General features: G+C 40.7%; 1 protein-coding gene across 1 annotated transcript; it reads left to right on the top strand.

The window, feature by feature from the left end:
* Positions 1-625: 625 nt before the first annotated feature.
* On the top strand, positions 626-9,659 carry LOC100587324 (interferon-induced very large GTPase 1-like). The gene is given in 10 exon segments (XM_030829735.1): positions 626-3,063; positions 3,066-4,225; positions 4,227-4,283; positions 4,285-4,786; positions 4,788-6,424; positions 6,426-6,638; positions 6,640-7,112; positions 7,115-7,621; positions 7,624-9,324; positions 9,327-9,659. Coding segments are annotated over 10 exon segments (7,248 nt in total). The 5' UTR covers positions 626-2,220; the 3' UTR covers positions 9,482-9,659.
* Positions 9,660-11,232: the final 1,573 nt, after the last annotated feature.

The following is an 11,232-nucleotide window of genomic DNA, read 5'->3' as shown; positions in this document are numbered from 1 at the left end:
AAAGCTGACTGACTGCCTCAATTTCACCTTTTCCAGTGTAGAAATTTTGAGCTGGGTGTTGGGGGAGATTCTCTATGTTCTTAGTACCAAACAGAATAATGTGTAGGGTCATTACAGATGTGGAAATTTGATTCTCATACCATCTGCTCAGAGTTTTTCTGCTTCTGTGTGGTCCTGGGAACTGCCTTATCCTCATACTTGAGCTATGGGTTATTGATGGTAAAAATTTCAGTGCTATATATTTGTTTTTGGTTTTCTGAGTGGGGACAGTAAAGCCAGCTTGCCCCTATGCTATAATCTTGCAATTGTAAGTCTTTAATTTTTGTTGTAAATGTGCCTTTTCCACGATCATTCTTTAAGAATATCTCACTATACATAAAATTTTTGTTTGATATTTTCTTTCAGTGAAATGAATATTCCATTCTACTCCCTTTTGGCTTCCACTATAGCTGTTGAGACATCAGCTCTCTGTTAGGTTTTTAAAGGTAAACTCTTTTTCTAGTTGTAGTTGTATTTTCTACATGTATTTGTTGTTTTGTTGTTCTTGTTGTTTCTGCAGTTTTATTCTGATGCATCTGACTGTAAAGTTATTTTATTTTACTTTAATTTTTTTACTTAGTGTTTGCAAAAGTCTTAAACTTTGCCTTTAATTTATAATGGAATTTTTTCATTCATTATTGCTTCAGATTATTTATCTCTTCTGTCAGATATTTTTACCAGGTAAATTACTTAAGGCTTTAAAAAATTGTCTTATACATTTCTCTACTTATTTCAAATGTCTTTCATTGGAAAGATTGGTTTGAGCTGCTGAGTTTACCATTAATTAACGTGCAGATTTAAATTAATGAGACATTGAGGAAGAAGAAATACACAAGACAAAAATGACTGCAAGATGGTGTTTTACTCTGTTTTGTGTTGCTATAGCAGAGCATTTGAGACGTGGTAACTAATAATAAACAAATTTATGGCTCAAAGTTCTGGAGGCTGGGAAGTCCAAGGTCAAGGTGTCCACATCTTGCAAGGACCTTCTTGCTTTGTCATCACACAGCAGAAGCACAAGAGGCAAAAGGGGACAAAATTCAACCTTTCGTAACAGCATTAACCCCACCCATGATGGCATAGCCCCCATGGCCTAATCACCTCTCAGTACTAATCACCTCTCCTGCCTCTTAATACTATTATGATGGCAATTAAACTTCAACATAAGCTTTGGAGAGGACAAACCTTCAAACCGTAGAAGACAGAATGACTATTGCAGCAATCCGACAGACATGATGAAGGCAACATCTAAGGGAGAACGGATAGGCTGTCACAAAGAAGTGAAATTAAATAGAGGTTTAAGTGGACAAATGGAGAAGATATTATGTACTAAATTCATGTTAAGAAGAAGAAGGATGAACAAGACGCCCATTGGCCTGGAAGTAAGGTGGTGCCATTCAATAGGACAAGAATTACAGGAGGAAGGGAAATTGAATAAAGTATGAAATTGAAACATGTAAAATCTCATCTTATCTGCTGGTCAAGGATATATACTTAAGGTAGTGAGGGGAAAAACATAACATTAATAAAATATTAAATACAGGGGAGCATTTGGGTCTAAAGACACAGATGAAGGTGGCATCAACAGAGAGACAGCTATTAATGTAACAGAAAGATGATATTAACTAGGGAAAATTAAGAGTAAGAAGGGAGTGACAAGCATAAACCAGGTTAGTAGAACATTTAAAAGGGCAGGAAAGCAAATAAATATCATGAAATGCCCTAGGAAGAAGTGACACAGAGACAGGAAGGAAACCAGGCAACACAGATTTCACAGAAACTAGTAAAGAAAAGATAATCTGTTGGTTCCATCACTCTTTAAAAAAAAAAAACAAGCTACCAAACTCAAACATATTTTCAAACTCAAACATATTTTCAAACTCCATCTCTCATCTTAATGTTTTGCATGCAATTGATTCTATGCAAAAGGAATTGTTAAAATAAGTCTAGTAAGTTGCAACCCACCCTGCAAACCACAAAGGCAATCCACATTGAAAATATCCACAATGATGGCTTGCACACAAAAAGGAGTGTTAAAAAAAATTTTGTTAAAACAATTAAATGAGGAATGAGAAGGACTTGTAGACTTGCATACTAGTATACTTACACTTTTGGCCATGTGGCTGACACTTCCTAAGGTCAGAACAGTCAGCTAACTGAGTGTCTGATTTTTATGCAGCCATGGCCACAGGAGAGCACACCCCTGATGACCCCCTGCTCAGGGGCAAAAGGAGGCAAGACCTCCAAAAGATGATGAGAGAAGTGGGCCTGGATGTTGAGTACTGGTTACCCAAGCTGCAGAAACACCTGGGTGTGACCTGTGCCCAGGCCTTACAACACCTAGGCAAAAACAACCTCAAGAACCTGAAATCTCAGACACAACATCCATGGGAGAAAAGAGCCCTGGAGAAGCTGCTTAACCTGTCACACTCAAAAAGTCTTTCAGCATTACAGGAGTCTCAGGTGGAGAGGGCAAAGAGAAAGCAGAAGCAGGCAGAACAGGCACTGCAGGAACTGAGGGACTTGCTGACAGAAGGGAAGCAGAGACAGGAAGAGGCAGTGAGGACAAGAGAAGCAGAGCTGAGGCAAGTGATGGACATCCCTGAAGAGTACTGGCCATCCCCTGAAGAGCCTCTAAGGGAAGTCATGGAAAACCTGCAGAGACAACTCAACCTCATGGAGTGAACAGTGTGCCACAGGCAAAACCTTCCAGATAGAGATGTGGTGAGATGGGCATCTGGAGGGCCCGCCCTCCAGGGAATTTACAAAGCCAGCCACCAAAGGGGCCTGACAGAGAAGAAAGAGGAGTTGCTCAGTGTCCCCAACGAGTTCTTACTTTCGAGTACTCAGCAAGGAACATAAATGAAAACAAAGGAATTCACATCTCCTCAGGCTGAACTCATGTTTACCTAGATGGTAGAGAAGCTGGGCTTTAGTTTAACTACTTCAGCCAAGGACGGAAATTGGGGGTTTAGTCTAGAAGCTGGTTTGGATCACAGCGAACATTCAGAATCCAAGGAAACCCCCAACAATCAAGTTCTGAGCATTCTTATTTCTGCTCAACCAAGTATAGCTACATCCCCCTGGCCTCCTGCCACTTTCCCACTGATCAGCTCCAGTTATCCAAGCCTGCTGTCCAGGAATTGAAATGCATTGAAGACCTTCTGAGTCAGACAACAAACCCAGACAGATTCTCCTTGCAGAGGCACAGGATTGTAAACTTCTTCCACAGGTTTGGCTCTCGTGTTAACCAAGGCCCTCTGCACCTGGGAGGAATCTACTGGTGGAAAGCCATTTCAGAGGGTTATTGCATGGAGCAGTTGGCAGAAGTGAGGCAGCAGTCTGCAGAGGCCCTGGACATTTTCATAAGGGACAGCTACAGTGGCTTTGGAGTGAAAGTTGCTGCAGGTGTGAATGTTTCAGACTCTCATTCGAAGACAGCCATTCAGACCAAAACTTCCCAAAACCTCCAAACCAAGGTCCAATTATCTGTGGCCCAAACAGGTGGCCCACCAGAAGCAGATGGCCTTGTCCAGTGGAAAGCTGGCCTCATTGCCAGCAATCAAACCTGGTGTGTCACTGACTGCGGCCTTCAGTTGGTGCCAGTTTGGGACATTATCCTCTCCAGCCACAGAAGCAATTTTAAGGATCCTCTTCAGGTGGCTAACTTCCTGAAAGACAGCTACACTGCTCTGACTAGCATCACTGCCCAGATCCAGGATGGGGAAGAGTTACTGAGTGCTGGGAAGGAGGCCAGGGTTTTTCTAGAGGATGTAAAATCTTGGGAGGTATCTGATCCTGAAGAGCAACTTAAAAAACTGATAAATTTCATGAAAATGTGGAGTCAAAAACTAAAAAGTTATGACACTTGGATTAATATTTGTCTCACAGATTGGAGTCTGCAGAATTTTCTAGCAAACACCGTCAACTTTTGCAAAAAGTCTTCTATTTATAAAACTAAATGTATTAAATCTCATTTGCGCAGCCTTCTGGATCCTCACATCTACAGAGTGACAAACTTTCCTCAGGCTCACGTCATCATGCAGTGGATCTTCCAGTCAGATTCAGAGCAAGAGCAGGTGAATATTTCCCAATTTTCTCAATTAATCGAGATCTTAAAACAAACCCAGAATGACCTCATGGAAGTAAAGGTCAAATCTGAGTCCCCAGAAACAGTGATGGAAGCTCACCACTTATGAGGTCAGCTTGGCTCTCAGCTGCTTCTTGAATTATCTCCAAAAAACAGCAGACAGACACACAACTCTTGCTACTTTCCATTGCAGCTGCTGCAGGATATCATGTAATAAACAATACTTTTCAGGGTCTCTTGGGGTGTGCTGATTTAAGCTTCCTACTGGATGAAATGCAATCCGCCCAAAATAAATACCAGGAGCTTAAGAATATTTGCAGCTATAGGGCTCAGGCATTCCTGGTTCTCACAGATCTGACAGCCACAGCTGGAGACACAGCTATTTCTTCAGAAGAGAAAACACAATACATGTCATTAATGAGACATCACATGGGACAATCATTGTCCAGAGAAGTTGCACATGTCCTCACCAAACCTGGAGCAGATCACGATTGGGAAAACCTAGAGAAAGACTTGAGATTGCTCATTAATGGGGATTATGAAGAAGTCACCATCTCTTCTTTGCAAATGGAAGAGGTGAGCAAGCAAAGTTTCTTCTATGGAAAGAAACAGCCCCATGAACCACATGACAATGAAAATAACAAATGGGAGATGACATAAAAATGGAGCCTTCGTAGACTTACTCCAGCGTCTAGATCTAGAACATTACTACTCCAAAAAATTGAGCAAAGCTAATTTCCATCTGACCTATAAGACTTCTGTGTACAACACCCAGCCCAGCTCTGAACAGGAGCTTCCCTTCTATTTCCTGCAGAAACTACTGATGATGGATTATGAGCTTAGATACCTAGTCTTCAAAGATGATAGAAACACAGAACACCAAGTACATCCAAATTCTTCAGATCAGGAAGATGCGGCTTTTGATCCATATGGAAACTTTTTTGAAGACAGTGATAGTCCCACTAAATCTTCATCCACTAATCCTAGCCCCCACATTCACCCAATGGATATTCAGATGACAATTTTTCACTGTGCAGATAATTTTGCCAGACAATATATTTTGGCCAAACTTTCCACTTGTCAGTTTGCCCTCCCCCTTTTGGTGCCTAATCCCTGTACTTCTCAGATTGAATTCTCTCTCTGTTCTCTCCGTCAAATTACAAGAAGTTGGCAGGAAGCAAGGAAATCACCAAAAGGGAAGAACCATTATAAGAATCAGCAGATGTGTTGTGTCTCTACCTCAATTGTGTCCTTCGTAAGAGTTGGAAATGGCCTCTCTGCTTCTAAATCTCAGATTATGAACTGTCTTCTCAGTAAACAGAAACATGATGTGTTTTTTCACTGACACTGCAGAGGAAGCAGGAAAGATTGCCTCTTGATGGGGGGTGTGGTAGAAATCTATTTGTTCTGTCCAGGAGGGGAAGATGAGGGCAGATTTGACAACTGTATGACCTTCAATCTTCATGGAGATGCAAAAGAACATGAGCAGCAGCTCAGCTTCCTGAAGGAGGTGTCTACTGTCATTGTGGTCCTCATGTCAGCCTCCGATGACAATGAAGAAAACCGAAAAATTGTCCGTAACTTGTGGCAGTCATCGAGGCCATTGATCTGCTTGCTCAATGACAAAGAAGCAACTATGACCAATATTTCTGGCCAAAGAATGAGAATGGGTATCAAGAATAGAAATGAGGCAGAATTAACAGAGGAACTCACAACTACAATCAGACATTTGCTAGAACTCTCAGATACTGCTCTCAGCTTGGAGGACTGTTCCCAGATTGCTCACCAGCAAGGATTTCTTATTGATGAAGACCAGAGAGACTGCAAGGAAGCCAAATAAAAGGCACAGGCTCTAATGGCCTTCCTGGGGGAAATGAAATTATCTCAGATTAAGGAAAAATTACTACCCCTTCAGGGACAACTGTGGCACCATTGGTGTAAGAAGGACAAAGAACTCTATCATCTTAGAGAAAAGGGAAATCAGAGCATTTAACAACACAAGAGTGAGATTGAGACAGATAAACAAATAATACGGCATGAACAGTTGGCCAGAGCCCTTCCTCTCAATGATTTAATGCAATCTGTCCTTCAGTTTCTCCAAGAGCATTCAGAAATTCACACCAAACTGTACTTCTTGCAGTGGCTGAGTGTATTTTTGGACAACCTGACTGCAGGACACTTGGAAGAACTGCATGAGAAGCAAAAATATTGGTGGTCACTGGTTCAAACAGTAAAGCGAAAGGCACCTAATAGTAACTCCTTGATATGCCTGCAAAGTGAGATAGAAGCCATTTCCAGAGATTAGTGACAGTACTTTGGGAATTGAGCAACTTCTCAGAGAAGTTGGTCAGATTTATGAAGCTCTGGAAGAAGCTTCCTCCACAAAAAAGGTTTTTTTCTCGCTTCCCCAAATTGCTGCAGACCTGATGATATCTGGTGTTTCCATTGAGCTGATGGATGGGGATGCAGCATGTGTGCCTCTAACATGGGTGGCAGCTATTTTTGACAAAGTCTGAGAAACTTGGAGACAAATGGCTATTTGTTCTTTCTATCCTTGGCTTGCAGAGCTCAGGGAAATCCACCCTGCTGAATGCCCTTTTAGGGCTTCAGTTCACTGTTAGTGCAGGCAAATGTACCCAAGGGGCCTACATGCAGCTCCTCAAGGTGGAGGAGACATTCATGGAGGAACTTGGCTTTGACTTTGTGCATACTGTGGACACAGAAGGACTTCAGGCACCAGAACACAGCAACAAATCCCAGGATAGGGACAATGAGTTGGCAACCTTTGTCATTGGACTTGCAAACTTGACTCTGATCAGTATTTTTGGGAAGAATCCATCAGAGATGCAAGATATCCTACAAATAGTTTTCCAAGCCTTTCTGAGAATGAAACAAGTACAAATCTTTCTAAGTTGCATCTTTGTCCATCAGTATGTGGGGGAAGCTACAGCTACAGACCAAACTATGGATGGACCAAGACGGCTAAGCAGAAACTAGATGAAATGGCAGCAATAGCTCCTGAACAAGAACAGTGCTTAGATGTAACCTGCTTCAGTGATGTCGTTAGGTTTGATGTCAATACTCACGTCTACTACTTTGCTCACCTCTGGGATGGCAAACCCCCAAGGGCCCCTCCCAATCCTCACTACAGCCACAATGTACAGCAACTGAAAAGTAGAATTCTTATGACTTCCACACAGGAATCCAGGGGAAATATCATGAAGATATCAGATGTAAAATCCCGAGTTCAAGATTTGTGGAGAGGCCTGATGAATGAGAACTTTATTTTCAGTTTCAGGAACACCCAAGAAGTCATGGCCATGAACAAACTGGAAACCATGTATAGCCACTGGACCTGGGAGCTGAGGAGTCACATGCTGGGCTTGCAGAACCAGCTGATCAACCAGATTCAGAATGGAAAAATCCAGACACTTGAAGCAAGCACATTTGGGGTTCTAGTTACAGAAAAATATGAAGTTGTCAAGCAAGAACTTGAAAATATTTTAATGAAGACCCATATAGCAAGATACTGATTCAATGGAAAGCAAACTTTGAAAATAAGCTAATAGTCCTTAAAGAAAAACTTATTTCAGATAGCAAAAGACAAGCCAATGAACTCATTAGTTTTAAAAACAAAAGTCAAGAAAGGCTGAATAAGAAAAAGACAGATTATGAAAAAGAATTATTGGAAAAAAGCCGGAAGTGGGCTTTAACTGTAAAGGGCAAAGAATTGAGTGAGGAAGAGTTACATGAGAAATTCAATCAACTTTGGAAAAACTGGGTCTGTGATGTATCCACAACTCTCCCACAAGTCACAGAGCCTGACATTGATTTGGATTCTGAAAACATCCTTTGGGAGTATTTCAAAAACAAGACGAATGTCGTGGGCATACTGACAAGAAATTCTGCAGAGGAGTTTCAAATCAATTATGATAAACATATCAAAGTGAATAAGAAATATAACCGTATCCCAATGACATTAACAGTCTTTGAGAAAGAGTTCATTAATATGACTACTGACTACATTGTTTCAAGATTTAATAAAATTATTAACAACATGTGCAAGCAACAGTGTGGTTACAATCCAAATTATTTCCATGAGATTCTAAAGACAATAGAAGAGGAAGTGAAATCTGCATCTACTCAGAAAAGATACACATTTAAAAATATATTTATCATTGATTTATGTGTGTGTTTATTTCAAAGAGCAAGAGAGAATTTTAAGGAAATGCACAGGGCATTCAAGAGAGCAAATGATCCTGTAAACTATCTAGAAAGTAAGAAAGATGATTTCTTCACGAGTTTTAAGATCTCCTGTCAAGGAGCAACCTCCATCAAAACATTTGTTGATGTTCTGTGGTATAAGCTCACTCCTGCAGTCTCCACTACTATATGGGAGGACATGAACATTAAAATTGCGGGCGACATGCGAGCTACCTGCCCTGCATTCAATGGAAACGGGACTAACCTGGAGAAACACATTCTCTTCTCTCTGACAGAAGAAGAAAACTTTGATAATTACTGGGAATACCTTCATAATTCAGAATCGTTTTTTAGGAGTTACATCAAAAATCATATTAAAAGATATTGTTCAGACAATGGAGGTGAAAAAATGAAAACTTTTTTTGAAAAAAGCTTAATTGATATCAAGAATACCATCCTCTCTACCATCCATGAATCCGCATCAGTAGCTAAAGATAAAAGCAGCACTGCTTCTGGGTGGTTGGATTTATTCTGTGATTGCCTGGGGTGCAACTTGATCTTTCCATGAAGGGACTTGATAAGCATTGAACACCAGGAGATAAAACATACTGAATTTCTTAAAGAAGCCATGAGTGCAGCTTTGGATCTCACAATGAAGAAAATAGAACAGAATTATTCAAGTAAGCCTATAGAAGCAATGGTTTCTAAAATTGAGAAAATGCTCTCTGAACATCTCTGTGGCTGCTGGAAACAGTGTCCCAGCTGTGGAGCAATTTGTACAAACACAATTCCTACACATGGAGGAGACCTTAGTGTTCCCTTCCACTGTCCTCAGGCTGTCAATGGGGAGGAATGGTATGGAACAGATGATTTTGTCATTGATTGCTGTACTAGTTTGGTTGCAAGTGATTGTTTGTTGGTTTTGAGGGATGGCAGGAATTTCCCACGTAAGAACTATCGACAAGCAGGAGGGGATTATGCCACGTGGAGCATATAGCCATCCAGCTATACGGGAAATGGTTTGTCTCTCACTTCAGATCAAATCTAGAAGAAAAATATCAGAAAAAATTTGCAGGTAAAGGTAAAATCCCTAATGCATGGGCCAAAATCACAAAGCAAGACGTGCTTGAAGACTTGAAAAAACAATAATACTCAGTGACCACAAAAGAGCCCCAGTGTCTGAAGAAAAGAGGCAGTGTACCTGAACAATCCAAAAACAACTACTCATTACAATTAGAACCTTCATCATTTCTATGTTTAAAATGAAATGTGTAAAAATCAATCAATTAACACATTAAGAGATGAAAATTTCCAGTAAAATGACATCATTTCTCTCTGCCTCAATTCCTCTAGTTTAAAAACAACTTACTAAGGCCGGGCACGGTGGCTCACACCTGTAATCCTAGCACTTTGGGAGGCCGAGGCGGGTGGATCACGAGGTCAGGAGATCAAGACCATCCTGGCTAACGCAGTGAAACCCCGTCTCTACTAAACATACAAAAAATTAGCCGGGCGTGGTGGCACGCACCTGTAGTCCCAGCTACTCGGCAGGCTGAGGCAGGAGAATGGCGTGAACCTGGGAGGTGGAGCTTGCAGTGAGCCGAGATTGCGCCACTGCACTCTAGCCTGGGTGACAGAGCAAGACTCCGTCTCAAAAATAATAATAATAATAATAATAAAAACAACTTACTAAAATCTGTTAATATATGATGAAATCAAATAACATTCATTTTAGAAACCTATTTCAAATTTTAAACTATTATTCTAGATATTGCTTTTTTATTTTAAAATATTTAAGTATCAGAGAAAGTCATTTTAACAGAGAAAAATCAAAATCATTTCAGGCTGCAACACATTTCTATAGAATAACTGTATCAGTATTTCAACCAATATACATGTCTTGACTGAAAGTTATAAACTGGCTCACTGCAACGTCCACCTCCCAGGTTCAGGTGATTCTCCTGCCTCAGCCTCCTGAGTAGCTGGAACTACAGGCACACACCATCACTCCTGTCTAATTTTTTTGTATTCTTAGTAGAGACAGGGTTTCACTATGTTGGCCAGGCTGGTCCTGACCTCAAGTGATCCACCCACCTCAGCCTCCCAAAGTGCTGGGATTACAGGCATGAGCCACTGCACCCGGCCAGACTTTTCAATGTTTAAGTGGATTTTTTTCACCCTCTAAAGTTTTAAGGAAAAGTTATTAATCTTTAAGTGTAAAAACATTCATGAGTCCCAAGCATAGCAATATTTGGGCATATTCTGTTCTAGGAAAGAATAAATCAGAGACTTGACCAAGATAGGGACATCATCAATTCAGGAAAAATTATCAAGCAAATATGGGAAGTAGAAATCAAATAACTGTTTTTCTCACTTAACTTTCACCCTGTTCTTCCCCAGTATATTGGCAATTCCAGGCGCATGCTAAGAAAAAAAAACAGTCACAAAGCTTTGTTATTCAAAGCTTGGTGTTATGTACAAGTCTGAGAATTGGCTTTTGGAAAAAAATTTATGATGGCCAGATAAAATGTACCATTTTAATGAAGTCTGTGGACAAGTTTCAATTAGATTGGTTATTTTAAAATGATTCATTGATTATTTTAAACTGATTACTTAAAGAAAAATATCAAAAAGTATACAGTTTTAATGCCGGGCACGGTGGCTCATGCCTGTAATCCCAGCACTTTGGGAAACACAGCAGGCAGATCACCTGATGTCAGGAGTTTGGGACCAGCCTGGCCAACATGGCGAAACTCCATCTCTACTAAAAATACAAAACTTAGCCAAGCATGGTGGCAGGCACCTGTAATCCTAGCTACTTGGGAGCCTGAAGCAGGAGAATGGCTTGAACCTGGGAGGCAGAGTTTGCAGTGAGCTGAGAACAAGCCACTGCACTCCAG

This window comes from Nomascus leucogenys, chromosome 15, assembly GCF_006542625.1.
Source record: "Nomascus leucogenys isolate Asia chromosome 15, Asia_NLE_v1, whole genome shotgun sequence".
Taxonomy (NCBI): Eukaryota; Metazoa; Chordata; class Mammalia; order Primates; family Hylobatidae; genus Nomascus; species Nomascus leucogenys.
The sequence above is the reverse complement of the archived record's forward strand: the minus strand, read 5'-3'. Positions and strand labels throughout refer to the sequence as shown.